The sequence below is a fragment of the Rhinopithecus bieti genome, unplaced genomic scaffold (assembly GCF_001698545.2).
Source record: "Rhinopithecus bieti isolate Rb0 unplaced genomic scaffold, ASM169854v2 scaffold_64314, whole genome shotgun sequence".
NCBI lineage: Eukaryota > Metazoa > Chordata > Mammalia > Primates > Cercopithecidae > Rhinopithecus > Rhinopithecus bieti.
In genome coordinates, this window is record NW_016824620.1 from 995,091 (window position 1) to 1,012,563 (window position 17,473).

The 17,473-nt window shown below is 51.2% G+C and overlaps 1 protein-coding gene across 14 annotated transcripts in view; it reads left to right on the top strand.

Moving 5' to 3' along the window:
* The window catches only part of POC1A (POC1 centriolar protein A), a 90,206-nt gene that overhangs the window by 32,585 nt on the left and 40,148 nt on the right, over positions 1-17,473 (top strand). For all 14 annotated transcript variants that reach the window (XR_001883428.1, XM_017862504.1, XM_017862505.1 and 11 more), the window contains exons 8-9: positions 6,445-6,513; positions 9,179-9,277. Coding sequence is in view for 13 of the 14 variants with exons in the window: in XM_017862504.1 (XP_017717993.1) it covers positions 6,445-6,513; positions 9,179-9,277 (168 nt within the window). In the remaining variant the exon portion in view is untranslated. The remainder of the gene's footprint in view (positions 1-6,444; positions 6,514-9,178; positions 9,278-17,473) is intronic.

The window sequence follows — 17,473 nt, forward strand, 5'->3', positions numbered from 1 at the left end:
TCAGGGGGTGTGACACGACTGTGACGTTATGCAGGAGGAAAGGGAGTCCTTGCCGCTCACTGGATGTCATACAGACTTGGGTTGTCAGAGCTGCAATGGAACTTCATCATCCCATCTCACTGCCTCATTTTATAGAAAGGAACACTGGTCAGGAGAGGGAAGGACTTCCCTACCAACTACCACTGTTGTTCAGAGCCTCATGCCCCATGTGAGGCCCTCACAGCCCCATGTGTGGCAAGCGTGGGGGGCAGTGTGCTAGAAATACAGATTTATCTTTCTATATTTTCTGAAACATAATCCTGAGCCACACTTACTTGGTTTAAGTTCTCTAGAGCTATTTGGGAGAGGATGGTGGGCGGGTTGTGGGTGGGGAGTTAAATCTGGTGCTTGTGGCTGTGCAGTTGGTGTGTGTTTTGCTGTAGAGTGACTGAGCTGCACGCGGTGCCATGCGCCCCCGCCACCCTCCCCCCGACCCCGTGTGGATGAGTAGCCCCTGCCCTGGACCCAGACCTGCAGAGGCGCTGCTGTCTGTGTTCAGGGCTATGCTTGGAGGCTTAGTTGGCGGGAACTTGCAGGCTCAGAGTAGGGACCCATTGGTGCTTACAGAGTGCTTGCGCCATGCTGGGCCCTAGGTTGAGGTTGGGAAAGCAGCAGCAAAGGGGGCGCACCCTCAAGGAGGGGAGGTGGCCGTATGACAGTGGCTGGGCCAGTGGGCCATCCCTCTGGCCACCCCAGGTGGAGGGCAGCTCCGGGAGTGGGCGCCCTCGCTTGTTTCTGTGAGAGCTCTGTAGCTCCTGCCCAGGCATTTGTGAGGACCGTTTTGATGCTCAGGAGGGTCACACCTGGCTTGGGTGGTTGGACACCTCCTGTGAGAGGTGAGAGGACATGCAGAGAGAGAACGGCTCATTTACTTCACACTAAGAAACCAAGAGGTCAGCCTGGCGCTCTGTCCCCTGCCAGCAGCCCAAAGTTGAGGGCTGGGAGCAGGTGTCTTCAGCCAGGGCCAGGAGGTTACTCCCCAACCGTGGAGTTATGATGGCATCCTATGGGCCCCACTCAGCCACGAGAGCCCAGCTCACAGCAGACCCTGGTAAGTGAGTACAGGAGCCTCCTGGTGGGGCTCTGGAAGAAGCATCCTAGTGGGCTGGATTGCTGTTTCTCTGTCTGAGCACAGGCATCGGAGACCACAGCACTCACCCCAGAGGCCTCTTGGGCCTCCTCAGTTCCATTCTCTGTGTGACAATCCTATTTGTTCACTGGAAGACTGCATATGAGAGCCAACAAAAAATATTTTGCAACTCTTGAGAGGTGGTGGTGGGTTTGCCAGCATAGCTGTTGTGGGCATGCAGTCAGAGTTCAGGCACACAGGGGCCTCCGAGACTCAGGTGGGAGAAGGTGAGGAGGATGAGGAGAGCAGCGAGGTCAGCATGAGCTACCGGAGCAGCGGAGCGAGAGCCAGCACGACTGTGAAATCTAACCACCATGGGCTCCTTTGTTTCGCCTTAAAAAAAAAAATCTTTCTCTGTTGATACTTTGTTGTTTGAAGAAACCAGGCGATGTGGGTCCTTTTTAGGTCTGGAAATTGGCAACGGAAGGTGATGTGTGGTAAAATGACTGACTGTGGGTCCAGCCAAGCTCCAGGGCCAGGTATGACCTGGTCAGCAGGGAGAGTAGCGTAGAGGCCAGGCTGCGTCTGGGTTCATGACTGGTTAAGCAGGACTATCTCCCTGAAGACTCTTCCTGGTCTTTCAAGGGAGGGAGGGAGGCCCTTACTGAGCCTGTGAGGCATCCCTGCTGGTGAACCTGGCCTGGAGTCAGAGGGAGACCAGGGCTTCCCACAGATAGACGCCTCTGGTGTCTGGGGACAGGCTGGCATCCACACTGCAGAAGGCCCAGCCAGGAGCCGCTACTTAGAGGAATCCTCAGGGGTGTGCAGAGACACCCAGAGACAGGTCTTGCCTTTGGAGAGGATGGACTTGGCAACATCCCTGCCCCAAGTAGATACCCTGATGCGTGAAGAGTGATTGATTAAATAAAAGGAATAAGCCATCATGAGGGTAGAACAGTCTCCGAGAACATCATATCTGGCTGCTGGCAATGATAAGAAGAGACTCCTCAAGCACCTATGGTTTGGAAACTTTATTTTATTTTATTTATTGTTGAGACAGAGTCTCACTCTGTCACCCAGGGTGCAGTGCAATGGCATGATCTCAGCTCACTGCAACCTCTACCTCCCAGGTTCAAGTGATTCTCCTGCCTCAGCCTCCTGAGTAGCTGGGATTACAGGTGCACACCACCACACCTGGCTAATTTTGTATTTTTAGTAGAGACAGGGGTTCGCCATGTTGACCAGAGTGGTGTCGAACTCCTGACCTCAAATGATCCTCCTGCCTCGGCCTCCCAAAATACTGGGATTACAGGTGTGAGCCACCATGCCCAGCCTGGAAATTCTAGAATGCACTCCCAAACAACCGATGGGCTGAAGGGGAAATTGCAGTGGAAACTAAACATTTGGAAGGGAATGACTGAAAATGTTGCGTACTGGAAACTTCCAGGATCTATTGAAGGTGTCATCAGAGGCAAATTTGTAGCCTTAAATGAATTTATATAAAATCAAAAAAAGATTGAAAATACCTGAATTAAGAACTCACTGCAGGCGACAGCAGAAAGAATATAGAGAAAGAGAGCACCTTTTCTGTCTACCTCATGGTGTTTGAGGAGCACTGGGGCGGGGGAGAAGGAGAGAGCCTGGAAGGTCGGCAGGGCCCGAAGTGATCTGGAGCCTCCAAGGCTAGGCCCTGAAGCATGTCAGCAGTGGACCGTCTCTTTTACAGTACATGTTGGCTTTGGCCCACAGCAGAGCCCAGGTGTTCTCTGTGCTGTCCTCTGAGTGCCCTAGGCTGCTAGACAGAGGAACAGGAGGCTTTGTGGAAGGTACCTGGAGCAGGAGCTGCTTGGTCCTCTTGGTAAACAGGCACTGTTAGGGAGGACAAGGACTACAGATCCACATAGCTTATCACTCGCTTCATCCCTGGAGCTTCCTGGGGCTTGGTCTGGGGAAGGAGTGCTGGCACTCCACTCCTTATCTGCAGGGCTCCCAATGCCTGTGCTCTGGTCCTGACCCCTGCTGAGCTGAGTGCTTTGTTGGTTCTGCTGCTGTTGCTGCTGCTCTGACTCCACCACCTTTTCCCAACTTGGCATCTGATGGTTGAGCCACGACACGAAAGGAGAGTGACCTGCAAGTATTTGTCCCTTAGTTACTGTGACTTCTTGGAAACCTGCCATTACTCAGTGAGCTCTGGGCAGGCAAAAGGCCCATCTTTTTGACATTCCGGCCGGGTGTGGTTGCTCACGCCTGTAATCCCAACACTTTGGGAGGCCGAGGCGGGTGGATCACGAGGTCAGGAGATCGAGACTGTCCTGGCCAACATGGTGAAACCCCGTCTCTACTAAAAATACAAAAATTAGCTGGGCATGGTGGTGCGTGCCTATAATCCCAGCTACTCGGGAGGCTGAGGCAGGAGAATCACTTGAACCAGGGAGGCACAAGTTGCAGTGAATGCAGATCGCACCACTGCACTCTAGCCTGGCGACAAAGTGAGACTCTGTCTCAAAAAAAAAAAAGGAAAAAAAAATTCAAAGTAGGCCAGGTGTGGTGGCTCATGCCTGTAATCCTAGCATTTTAGGAGTCCGAGGAGGGTGGATCACTTGAGGCCAGGAGTTTGAGACCAGCCTGGCCAACATGGCAAAACCCCGTCTCTACTAAAAATACAAAAATTAGCTGGGTGTGGTGGAGGGCGCCTGCAATCCCAGTTACTTGGGAAGCTAAGGCACAAGAATTGCTTGAACCCAGGAGGCAGAGGTTACAGTGAGCCAAGATTGTACCATTGTACCCCAGCCTAGGCGATAGAGCCAGACTTTGTCTCAAAAAAAAAAAAAAAGGTTCATGGCCAGGTGCGGTAGCCCATGCCTGTAATCCCAGCACTTTGGGAGGCCAAGACGGGCGGATCATGAGGTCAGGGGATCGAGACCATCCTGGCTAACACAGTGAAACCCTGTCTCTACTAAAAATACAAAAAAAATTTAGCCGGGCATGGTGGCGGGTGCCTGTAATCCTAGCTACTTGGGAGGCTGAGGGAGGAGAATGGCGTGAACCTGGGAGGCGGTGCTTGCAGTGAGCCAAGATTGCGCCACTGCACTCCAGCCTGGGTGACAGAGTGAGACTCTGCCTCCAAAAAAAAGCTTCAAAGTAATGGAAAATGACAACATTTCTAAGAATCAAGTAAAAGTTACCTGAAATTACTTCACATGCCTCTGTTAACCCCTTGGTGACTGTCCACCTGAAAGGGTATCTGAGTGATGGATGCCCTGCCCCCATCCTGCACTCAGGCCCTGCATGAGCAGGGGCCACACAGCCTGTGATGTCTTACACCTGGGATTTCACCCTCACTGATGTTATTGGGCATTGTTCCCCTGTTAGTAAAAGTGGATCTATATTATCCTGGTTAATGGTGGCTTAGGATTCCCAGGGCTGCTGGGAGTGTGGCATTCCTGGGCCCTTGTAGCTCTACCTATGTGAAGAAGGCAGGAGGACAGGTGTAGTCCAGAGGCTTTGTCTTTGTGTCCTCTCAGGCTTTGTTCCCTGCACTTGGACATGGCACCCTTAGGAAAGGTAGTGTGGTTAGAATGTGTTCCCCAAAGTTCATGTATTAGAAACTTGATCCCCAGTGTGGGGTTGTTGGGAGGTGGGGCATAATGGGAGGTGTTTGGGTCATGAGGCCATGCCCACATGTATGGATTAATGCCATTCTTGCAGGAGTGGGTTTGTTACCACGGGAGTGGGTTTCTTATAAAAGGATGAGTTTGGCCCCATTTTCTTTTTCACCCTCTCTTTGCCCTTCTGCCATGGGATGACTCAGCAAGAAGGCCCTTGCCAGATGCTGGCCCCCTGATCTTGGACCTCCCAGCCTCTGGAACTGTGAGCCAATACATTTCTGCTCATTATGAATTACTTAGTCTCAGATATTCCGTTATAGCAACAGAAGTAGACTAAGACTGACGGTCACCACACAGACTGTTCTCTCAGGATTCAGTGGGTAAATGCAGGTGCTGTGCTCTTGAGCGCCTAAGTGCTCAGTGTTCACCAGTGCTCTACTCACTTTTTTCATCACCCCTGTTATGAGCACCTCTGAAAGGAAGAGCCAACGGTGGACTCTGGAAGCATGGGTGGGCATACTCCCTGCTGTCCAGTGTGTCTGAGGCTGGATAGCACCTTTCAACCTGCCTGTCTCTCTGGGGTACAAAAGTTACCTTCCTCCACGGCCTCGGGGTCCCTTTTCCCTCCCAGAACTTGGCTGGTCTTTTCTGGCATTGAGTGGAAGGTGCCTCCCAGTGTTCCTCTCACTGATGATGGGTCAGCTGTAGATATGCTGCCAGAGCTCCTCTTATGGGCAGTTGGGGCTCTTGCCACTCCGTGCACTGGTCTGAGGGGACTGAGGTGGACTTGGTGACAGTGGTTGTGCTGTCTTCTAGGAGAGAACCTCTTTTATCTGATTTTGCTTGGGAATACCAGGTACTGGCCACAGTAAATGTTCGACTGGGAGGAAGAGATAGTAGTGGCTGTGGTCATGGTGTTGTAGCTAAACAGATAGTTACTCTGTGCACCTTTCTGGGATGGATTTTAGGTATGTGGGGAAGAACCCTCCTTTACTAGGAGATCATGCATCCCCCATCCCCCCTGGCCTGGACTGCTCCCCAGCCCTTGGAGTACGGCCTGGCATGTGCGTGGCATTCCCCTTCAGATGGTCACACAGACCTTCAGCATCTGGGAAGCCAGAGTGGGCACATCACTACCCATGGCCTGAACATAAGAAAAGTGAATTAGAGAGACATGTCACGTTGCTCTGCTGCCCAAGCACCTTTGGAAACCTCCTTCCTGTCACCTGTGCCCTGAACTATGCCCTGACTGCTTGAGCCATTGGCTCTTCCTTGGAGATCCTCTATTTCTCTGGTCAGCAGCTGTGCAGTGTTGGGGAGATGTTGGATGTTGGGGTTGGTCTGAGTCAAAGGGACCAAGTTCTGTTCTCAGTGCTATGGCTGGGGTGACTCAGTGCACCTCTCTGACCTGTGCTTTCTTACTGGAAAAGTGGGGATGAGACCAGCCCTGGAGGGCTGCCAGCACAGACTGTCCCATTCACTCATCTCTGTCACCCACATTCTCATAGCCTGGCCTTGTCCCAGTCAGGAATAGAGGCCTGAGCAGTGGCGCTTGCACCTGGCCGCAGGCAGGCTCCTCGGCTACAGGTTACGGAGGACTGTGGGCTGAGTAGGCTCTCAGTCCTTTATCCTGCTGCTGCTTTCATTCAGGAACGTCTCGTTTTCTTCCTGTGCATTTAGAATCGAGAATGACCTTTGATGTGTGTTATTTTTTGTTTGTTCTGCCAGGGACCAGCCACCACTGTTGCCTTTTCAAGAACGGGGGAGTATTTTGCTTCTGGAGGCTCTGATGAACAAGTAAGTAAAGAGTAGTCGAATGAAATGGTGAAGAAAGGAATCTGAGCTGATTTCCGCTCAGAACCAAACAGGGTGTTTAGGGGATGGGCTGGGTTTCGCCAGCTTCCTTGGTCGCTTTCAGCGACTAAAAAGGCCCTGATGGAGCTTGAGGTGGGTGTGCCCAGATCCAGGGCCCTTGCCACCCCAGAATGGACCTCCTGCAAGTGCCAACCTCATGGCCGCATCTCAGAATCCTTACTGCTCAGGCTAGCATTTAGTGGAAAGAGACTGGGCTATGGTTGTTGTGAAAAGTTGGTTTTTTAGTTCTTTTCCTGATTCTAAACAAATAGATAATGATTATTATTAATATGATCTTACTGCAGGCCTGGGAATATGGCCAATGTGACAAGAACTTCATACATCATTTAATTCTTGTGACATCTCCATGTGGGAGATGAGGCCCTCTCATCTCCCCATGCTGTAGATGAGGAAACTAAGTCCCAGCAGATGCTAGAGCTGGGGCCGGCACCGGGGCATGTCTCACTTCAGAGCCATTCTCCTGCCCTGGGAGCCTCTGCTCTGTCATCTGCTGTCCTTTGCTCCCAGCCCACTTGGACACTGTTTGAGGGGTCAGCATTTTCATTATTTTTGGCTGCAGAGAGAGGACATTGTGAAGAGGTCCTATCCCACCTTGTCACCCTCTGCTCTGAGGTTTCAGCCTGTCAGCCCTGGTGCCTTGTGCTCTGACGGCTAATCACCAATGACCTGTCTCCTGGCAGGCACCCTGCTTCTGGGGCCTAGTCCAGACCCTGGCACTGGGGAGGCCAGGAGCACTGAAGAGTCCACCCATCAGCAGTCTTTCTCCAGTGTCCGCATGGTCCTCTCATCCAGAGAACCACAGCCCCTGATGAGGCAAGGAGGAAAGAGTGGCTGTTCTGTGCCACCGTTGACCTGATGCATGGCCGAGAATGTTTATTCCACCGCTGCCCAGTCTCTTAACTCTGGCTGCGCAGCCTAGAAAAGTCCTATTGGCCTACATGAGTCCTGGTCTCAGCCAAATCTACCAATTTTGGTTGAGTCTCTTCCAGTAAGGCAGAGGGTGGTTGGAGGCTATTTGACCACAGCCTGGATTAGAGACAGCAGGTGTCTTCCCACACCAGCACCAGTCCTGCTCTAGCAGACGAGGGAGGAGGAAGGCAAAAGTGACTCCTGAGCCTTCCCTGAGCGTGAGGCCTGGCTTATTGCTTAGAAGGCAGGGAAACTGGTAACTTCATACAGTAAATAGAGTCATGGTAGAATCAACTGACATAGTAGGAGAGACAGCCTGGTGGAAAGTAGGTCCAGCAGCGCTGCCATCAGCTCCCAGGCTGCCTGTTCAGTATCTACTCTGAGCTTTTTCGGAGTGACACTGGCATTGTCTATTTGCATTCACGATAACCATTCTATTAGGAATTTATTCAGCAGTTGGATTTGCACAGTGACGTGAAGACCCTGTAAACAGGGGTGCGTGTGTGCTAACGTTCTGTTTGTAAGGTGATATGTGCACGACCCTAGATGCCATCCATGTGGGAGAGGAAACAGTGGAGCTGCTCAGACAGCGGTGAAGAGCCTCCTGAAGAACGAGGCTCACAGCTGCGTCCTGACAGACAGGGATGGTGTCTGGGGCACATGGAGTGTTGATCTTGTGTGGATACGGTGGTTTTTCTGTGGCCTCAGGTGACCACTGGCCACACACTCCCCAGTTCTCTTGTGACGCCCAAGCCAGCCATCCTGGAAGTGGCCCTGGAAGCACACCGTCGTGCGTGGCCAGCAGCCTCCAGCAGGGAGCACTCTTGCTCCCCAGCCAGGTGCCTCCCTCAGCTGCGTTCAAGGAGCCGAGGGACATGGTCCTGCTAATAGGCAGACACTCGGAATAGGACGTGTTTTTCGTGGCTGAGTTAGCCTTGGGATGACGAGTATGTTGCTGAGTACTTCCTGTGTGCCCGCGTCCGCCAGACTCTCCTGTGAGCCTCACAGCAGCCCCGTGAGATGGGAACTTGGCTCATCCCTGTCTCGCAGATGCAGGAACTGAGGCACGAGGTTGAGTCCCTTGCCTTGGGCCGTTCAGTAAGGCGTGTTCTGGCCTGGAGTCCATGTGTTAACCACTTCTCACAGTGTAACAGGCCAGGCCACCACCCGCAGGAGCTTCTATTTTAGTACAGAGGCAGATGATAAACAATGAAAAGGGACAAATGGATTAAATAACTCCCTACTCTGATGCTATGAAGGAAGTAAATAGAGGGCTAGATTTGAAACATTCACAAAGGCCTTTCTGAGAAGGTGGTGCTGTTGAAGCAGACACTTCAGCCTGCGAAGGAGCCAACCCCATGAAGCTCAGGCCTGTGACACCCTAGGGAGATGAACCAACAAGTGCCAAGGCCTGGTGGTGTCATGCTGCAGTGGTCCATCCTGGTCACATCCAGGTCCTCTTGAGGCCTGTCCACAAAGCCTGCTCCCCAGGGAGGTGGGGTAGGTCCCGGAATTGAATTGGGGTGTCAGGTGGGGACCACTGTCCCACCATGGCTCAGAACTTTGGGCATGGCCTCTGAGCCCATTTCCTCCGTGAAGGGAGATTTCCTCAAATCCCCCTTCCCACTGGCAAGGGGATTTTCTCCCCCTGACTTGGTGCGCCTGTTGGTTTTGGCAGGTGATGGTTTGGAAGAGTAACTTTGATATTATTGATCATGGAGAAGTCATGAAAGTGTCGAGGCCCCCAGCCACACTGGCCAGCTCCACGGGGAATCTGGTAAGTGGCTTGGCAGGCATGTCCTGAGCTCTGTGACTCTGGTGGGCTAGGTCATGGTGAACAGCTCTGGGCTTGGAGATGTTGAGGGCGGAGGTTTAGGCCCGTCTCTGGAAAGGGACCCTAGTAAGATCTTGTCATTTACCAAATACTTTGGAACTTGTGGTGCTTTGTTTTCCATCTAGAGTGAGCGAATAAGACACAAAGAGGCTGTTAAGCAAGCTGCCCGGTGTCCCAGCCCTGTGCCATTTGGTGGGAGCGTGTTTCCATGGCATATGCTGCTGTTTGATTGAGACCTTAGGGGATGAGGGACCCGTCCCATACTGAACCCTGGGCCACAGGACCCAAATGTGGGGCTCCTAGAGGGTTCAGGGCCTGAAGCCACAGCTGGGACAAATGGGAAAGGCCCAGCCCTGTTGCTTTCACTTCCCCCGCTTTTTTTTCTAACCATGGAGAGGAAGTTCCTCAGCCACAAACCATTTTTAGTACCTTTGTTGGTAAAAGAATATTCAATGTTCCTGAATTTAAATAGTTAACATTTTTGACAAATATTTGGGGAAAAAAATTGATGACTGATACAGTCTCATTAAATAAGGTCATATTCAGCTTGGACTGAAATAAATATTAAAGCCAAGGTTGTGGAACCCCGAGGGTTTTAAGCTCCTATGGCCGTAGGCTCTTTAGATGTCTCTCTGCTGGACCATAGAGAGAGTGTGGCCTCCCCCACATGGATACTGGCCCAAACAACAGGAAGTGGCTCGCCCAAGGCCTCCAGCGAGTCAAGGCTGGGGCCCAGAATAGAACTAGGAAGCCTCCTGAGTCTGTCCCAGGGCTTCTGTGGCTGCAGCAGATAGACCCCCCATCACCCCACCCCAACACATACACATGTCCCCTGTTTTGTGTCCTGGGCTGCCTCTAGGCATTGGCCCAGTTGGGATTTATGGTTTTTCTTACAAGGGTTGCCGTCCTGCCTGGTCCGTTGGCTGTCCTCTGTACTTGCTAGTCTGTGGCCAGTTTTCAGCTTTTGGGTTTGTCGGGGGATGACTGGGCTGCATGAGACACTGCTTGCTGCCAGTTCATCTTCCACCCAGAAAGACATTTCACACCGCAGGGTTGGGGTCCCCTGGGACCCAGCAGACCTCTAGGTCCCTGCCCTCTTTCCTGTGAATCCCTATCTATTGGGCACTTCTGGTGAGCCACAGCCAAGGTCTTTTACGCTCACTACCCTGTTTATTCCTTATCTCATCAGAATGAGTGAGTAAAGGTACTGCTCAATTCACAGATGAGACACCTGGGGCTTAGTCACCTTTCCCAGATGCCTGGAGCTGGGGGCCCACCAGGCTGACCCCTCTGAGCAAAGCTAGAAACTGCAGGTGGCAGAGGACTGCTGGCTGCTTTTCCCCATTTCAGGGGAGGGCACTGACATCTGCCTCTTGGGAATGGTTAATATCTACCAGCTGGGGGAGAATCCCATGTTCTTACAGCTATTAGGAAAATAACTTGGAAGAACTGCTTCTTGTTCCTTTAGTCCTGGCTCAGCGATGGAATATGGAGCACCTTTGCTTTCCAGAGCTGTGGGTGGGGGAAGCCCAGCATGGCAGGAGGGGGCATGAGTGGGTGAACAGCTCGGCAGTGCTCAGGGCAACCACTTGTTCCCATACTATCTACAGGCTCATGTTGGAGTTGTAGTCACAGCTCTGCCCACTGGCCCTCACTGCATGGGCCTCAAATAGGGGAAAGGATGTTGGTCCTGGGGTCAGAGAACTGGGTCTGAACCCTGGGTGTGTGGCCCCAGGCAAAACACCTGATCTTCCTAAACCAACATTTCCACATGGTACCTGAATACCCACATAGGCAGGCCCTGATGAGAGCTTTGAGACCCCCACCAAGTGACTTGTTAATCCTAAAATCATTCTTGGTTGAGATCAGACCTCTTTCCTTATTTGTCACAAGCCCCTCTGAGACCCTGAGTGGACGTTAAGTCCTCTCCAGACACACTTTCGCTGACACACACATGCCATGTGGTGTCAACCTTCAGGACTTCTCTGATCTCAGGACTTCCAGGCCAAGAGGAGCACTAGGTTTTTAGTTTGTTTTGTCTTGTTTTATTGTGATATATATATAACACAAAGTTTACCATTTTAACTATTCTTAAGTGTACAATTTGGTGGCATTAAATATATTCACAGTGTTGTGCAACCATCACCGTCTATTTCCAGAAGATCTTCATCTTTCCAAACTGAGGAGAGCTACTTTTTATAACAGTGTTCAGTGGTTCGGTTTTCTTCTGAGATAGGAAGGGAAGCTGATGAGTGTGTTCTCGCCCTTCTTGCCCAAGGGCTTCCCTGGCACTGAGACAGTATCTGGGGACTGGTTCCATGACTGGCCAGAGTGTCTCAGCCCCATAGGGAGCCCAGGAGCACTGCAGTTGTGTCTCAGAAGCTTGTGAGTCCAATGAGCCTCTGTCCCTCCAGCTCTGTCCATGTACTGGCCTTCTAGTAACCCAGGGTTTCTCACCCTCAGCACTATTGATATTTTGGGCCAGATCATTCTTTGCTGTAGGGGGCTGTTTTGTGCATTTTGGGATATTTAGCAGCATCCTTGGCCTTTACTCACTAGATGCTAGTAGCGTCTTCACCCTCCCACCAACCCAAGTTGTGACAACCAAAAATGTCTTCTAGGCCAGGCATGGTGTCCCACACCTGTAATCTCAGCACTTTGAGAGGCTGAGACCAGAGGATCGCTTGTGCCCAGGAGTTCAAGACCAGCCTGGGCAACACAGCACGATCCTGTCTCTACAAAAAAATTTAAAAATTAGCTGAGCATGGTGGCACTCCCCTGTAATCCTAGTCACTTGGGAGGCTGAGGCGGAACGATCACTTGAACCCAGGAGTTGGAGGCTATCGTGAACTATGATGATACCACTGCACTCCAGCTTGGATCACAGAGTGAGACTCTGTCTCTGGAAAAAAAAAAAAAAGTCTTCTGATGCTGCCAAATGTCCCTCTGGTGGGCAGAATTGTCCCCAGCTTAGAATCACTGCAATAAGTCTTGCCTCAGTGGGGAGCCCAGAAAAGAAGCTGACCTAGCAGTGGGAGGAGTGTGGGAATGATGTGCCTGGAGATGGGGCTGTCTTAGCAGTGGGAAGAGCACGGGGATGAGGTGGGAGAGGCCCTGGGCATGCGGACAAGGACTGCTATTCCAGCAGCCCTGAGTGTGAGGACTCTGCTCAGTTGGGCCAGATTTGGGCTCCCACCAGCAGCAGCAATGGTGGCCCAGGTTTCTCAGCCTGGGTTTCTAACAGAAGTCATTTTGCAGGAATCTTGTTTGGTCTCAGTCTTCTGGAGGTGATGGTAAACAACCAAAAACAAAAACAAAAACCTTTGCCTTTAGCAACTTGGTTTTCTTCACTTAAACCTTGGAGAGTGTTTTTGCCTTTCCTGACTAAAGGCTTCCCTTCCCTGGCTCTGGGAGAATTTCTGGTCAGTGGTTTGGTGGCTGACCAGTGTGGCTCGACTTCTCAAAGAGCCCATGGGCACCATAGCCGTGCCCCAAGAACTCATGAATCTAATGAACCTCTGCCTACATCAGCTCTGTCTACACCCTGGGCCTCAGGCCCTGAAGCCTTGTGAAACACTCCTGGACATTTGGGGATTCTAGGAAGCCCATTGGGCAGGTGTAGGTGTTGAATTCCTCACCATGCCCCCGTTCCAGTGTAGCAGTCGAAAGCCAGAGGGGCAGACCCTGCATGGACCCCCTACTCTACTCACCCACTAGCAGGCCACGGCAAGGGCAGCCCTGTGAGCCTGTGATGGTCCTTCTGCCCGGGAAAACCCCCTGCCCATGACCCTTTCTCTGACTGCAGCACTTCAACTCTCAGAACTTGGAATGAAGTTGTCCTTGAGCCCACTCTGAATAGAGCTCTGTTCACTGCAGAGCTATTTTCAACCTCTGGTTGAAATTCACAGCTTATTTTTAGGCACATTTCATGTTGAAAAGCAAAAGCCATTTCCCAGCCATTCAGAATGAGAATAATGGGTTCCATTTTCCCTCTATTCTTGGCTGAGTTGTGCATGAGGAGGGATTTCAGGGCTTGTAGCTGGGGAACTTTCTCTGCTTAGAAGGTTGCAGATGAAGGATTCCAGGCCATGCTCTGGGCTGAGGGTGGACAGAAGCTCCATGTTTTGCCTTGTGACATGCTACAAGACTGGAGGAAGGTTGGAAGAGCCATTTGCAGGCAAATGAGCACCTCCCAGATGGGCTTGAGTATGGACAAGGGATGGGAGCCCCTGGGAGTTGTCTGCAGTGGGTGCTTGTGCTAGTGTTTTCAAGGGTCTGGTGCTTAGCTGTGTCCCCTGCCATGGCCCTGGCCCCCTCTGCTCTTGTCCACCCTCTTGCTGTCTGTCCGTTGGGGCCTGTCCTCAAGGCATAAAGACCCCTGTATCTTGGCTGAACTTGAATTTAACCCCCCCCAACCCCCCGCCACTATAGGACGGACTTCTGCTCAACCACAGAAGCATTTTTTTAACCACTTTTAAATAGCAAAATGCATTTGCTTGATTGACTTATTTTTGCCCTCCTTCCAAATGTCTGAGGGCCTATTATGCAATGGGGAAGAAAGGTTGCGCTGGGTGGGGTAGGAGGAGAACACAGAGTTCTAGGTAATTCAGTGAAACAGGAAAAAAAACCACTTCCTGAGTTCTAAGGGTTGGCTGCTCTCCGGTTCACACATTAACCTTGAGATCTAGGGCTAAGGGCTTTTCTCCACTCACCTCTCAAGATCTCATTTTAAGGAGGAAAGTTCATCTGTGGTTAAGAGCCTGGGTTCTAGCTCCAACCAACCTGCGATTAAATCCTTTCTCTACCCTGCCTGGGGTGTGGCCCTGGGAAAGTGGCCAGACATCTGGGAGGCACGGTTTTCTCTTCTGTCGTACGGGGAGAGACTAGGCCCTCCTTCATGGAATTTCATGCATGGTGCATCTGCCTGGCACATGACAAGTGCTCATCAAGCTTTAGCTATTTTTTTTTTTTTTGAGTCAGGGTCTCACTCTGTCACCCAGGCTGAACTACAGTGGTGCAATTGTGGCTCACTGCAGCTTCAACCTCCCAGGCTGAAGCAATCCTCCTATCTCAGCCTCCTGAGTAGCTGGGACTATAGGCAAGTGCCCCCACACCCAGCTAATTTTAATTTTTTTTTTTTTTTTTTTTTTTTTTTGAGGTAGAGTCTTGTGTTGTCACCTAGACTGGAGTGGAATGATGCGATCTTGGCTCACTACAATCTCCGCCTCCCAGGTTCAAGAGATTATGCCTCAGCCTCCCAACTAGCTGGGAATGCAAGTGTGCACCACCACACCTGGCTAATTTTTGTATTTTTAGTAGAGACGAGATTTCACTATGTTGGCCAGACTGGTCTCGAACTCGCAAACTCAGGTAATCCACCTGCCTCGGCCTCCCAAAGTGCTAGGATTGCAGGCGTGAGCCACCACACCTGGCCTAATTTTTAAAATTTTTTGTAGAGAAAGGGTCTCCCTATCTTGTCCAGGACGGTCTCAAATTCCTGGGCTCAAGCAGTCCTCCTGCCTCCGCCTCCCAAAGCATTGGGATTATAGGTGTGAACTACCATGCCTGCCCCACCAAGCTTTAGCTGTTTTAAAAAAGGGTTGTTTTCCCCTCCCTGACTGAAAGCCAATCCAGGAGATTATGTGTTCAAAACTTGCTAGGGTGAGGGACAGTGGGCAAGAATGGGAGCACTTACAATTTTCCATGTTGACCCCTCTCTGCAGGTCATCGTAGTGAGGGACAGTGAGATTTTTAGACCCTTGCAGGCATCAAAATTGTGTTTCCTGATGGCAGACCCAAGTCCTCTGTGCTCCCAGATGAGAGAGCAGATCTGTGAGTGGGTGGAAACAGTTTTCCTTCTGCCCCAGGATTCCTCAGGACAAGATGCCCAGGACCCCCAGAGCCTCAGTGCTTGAACTGTCCTCTGGAAGAGACAGCTCTTTTCAGAACTGTCCTCTGAAAAGAGGGGGCCAGGGCCATGGCAGGGGACAGAGCTAAGCACCAGACCCTTGAAAACACTAGCACAAGCACCCACTGCAGACAACTCCCAGGGGCTCCCATCCCTTGTCCATACTCAAGCCCCTCTGGGAGGTGCTCTTTTGCCTGCTGAAGGATGGCCTATTTCTTCTTCCTAGTTCCTCTGATGCTGAGGGTAAAGCACCAGCCACCTTCTGTGCCCGTCCTTCAGCTCTCACATTTCTATTTTGGGGCACCGCCACAGGGGTGGGCTTCACTTAGGGATTCATGGGACCCTGATTCCTGGCCCAGAGATTCTTGGCACTTTCCCTTATGCTGTGGATCTAGGGGTCCTGGGTGCCTGTGGATTTTTAAGATCTGAATTCTCACTCCAGGTGCCTTGCCTGAGGAATTAGAGGGTTGGAAAAGCGGGGAGAGGGAACCCATTTCCACCTCACCTGCCTCATAGATTTTTAAAAATTATTCTTATATATTTCAGAAGTACAAATGCAGTTTTGTTACCTGGTATATTGTGTAGGGGTGAAGTCTAGGCTTTTAATGTAACCATCACCCAAATAATGTGCATTATATTGGTTAAGTATTTATTTTCTCATCCCTTGCCTCATAGATTATGTGTTAGTCTGCTCAGGATGCTATAACAAAATACCATAGACTAGGTAGATTATAAATGTAGAAATTTTATTTCTCACAGTTCTGGAGGCTGGGAAGTCCAAGCAAAGCATCAGTGGGTTTAGTGTCTGGTGAGGGTTTGTTTTCTGCTTCATAGATGGCTCCTTCTCACTGTGTCCTCACATGGTGGAAGGGGCTAACTAGATCTCTGGGGTCTCTTTCATAACGGCACTAATCCAAACCTGATGGCTTCACCCACATGACCTAATCACCTCCCAAAGGCCCCACCTCCTAATACCATCACTTTGGGGTTAGGATTTCAACACAGGAATTGTAGGGGACACAAGCCCTCAGACCTTGCAGCAGATTTGCTTCTCACTTGGGAGGACTTGGGTCACTTGATGAGAACACAGATTTATGGTCTGGCATTCGCTTTCTGTAGAGGGGAGAAGTGTGGGTTCAAGGGATTCTTAGCAAGAGTGGTGTTGTGGGTGTTTGGAGCAGGAATGAACCCCAGATTTGTATGTCTTAGAGAGGAGCCTCTTCCTTCTCCCCTTGACCCCAATCCTGGCACCTAATTTTTTCAAGACCATTAAAGCGGGTAGGATGCAATGACTCATGCCTGTAATCGCAGCACTTTGGGATGCTGAGGCAAGAGGCTGGCTTGAGCCCAGGAGTTCAAGACCAGCCTGGGTAATGTAGCAATACCCCCATCTCTTAAAAAAAAAAAAAAAAAAAACTATTAAAGGGAACTCCTGGCTTTCTGCCTGCTGCAGGTAAGTCGGAAGATGCCCAGGCAAGTTATCCAACTTGGAAAAGGCATGGCTTCATGGGGACCAAACCCCCAATGCCTCAAGCTGCCCGTTCCCTTGGGCTCAGGGCATCTCTGGGGGTCAAGATGTGCCTATTAATGTGTTGTGGCTCTCACTTTGCTCACACCCTTTGGCTGAATAGCCGGCATTGCCCACAGTCCTTTTTATTGGTGTAAATGAGAGCTTGGTGGAAATGGGAAAGCAGACCCTCTTCTAAGGGGCACCATTCCACCTCGTGTGGCTATTGTGGGGCTTTGCCAGGGCCAGGCTTTATGGGATGACTTGGGAACAGTGGGGACTTTCTTTTTCATGTTTCCTAGGACTTACCAGGTGGCCCATCTCTGGCTCCTGGGGGAAATTCATTCCTGCCTCCTATGCCACACAGAGGAGGAACTTTGAGCCCAGAGGTGACCTGTTGGTGAATAGCCTGGGCCCTAGCCAAGTCCTTGTCCCTGGGATTGACGTGCAGGAACACTAATAAAAGACCCCTGACTGGAAAAGAGCAAGGGGGAGTCTCCTCATTTCTCACTGGGAAAAAGGAGCCCAGCATCCTCACCCCTGGGACAGATAACTGTGCCTTCCCCTGTGTGTATGCATGTGCACGCTCATGTGTGGACCCCTGTCAGTGCTGCTTCAGGGTCTCCTGGTGTCTACATTCCCACAATGCTCTGTCAAGTGCACCTCCCTTTTACTCCTCCGTTAATCCCCCTGCAGACCCCCTGGTTCCAGTTCTGTGGGGCAT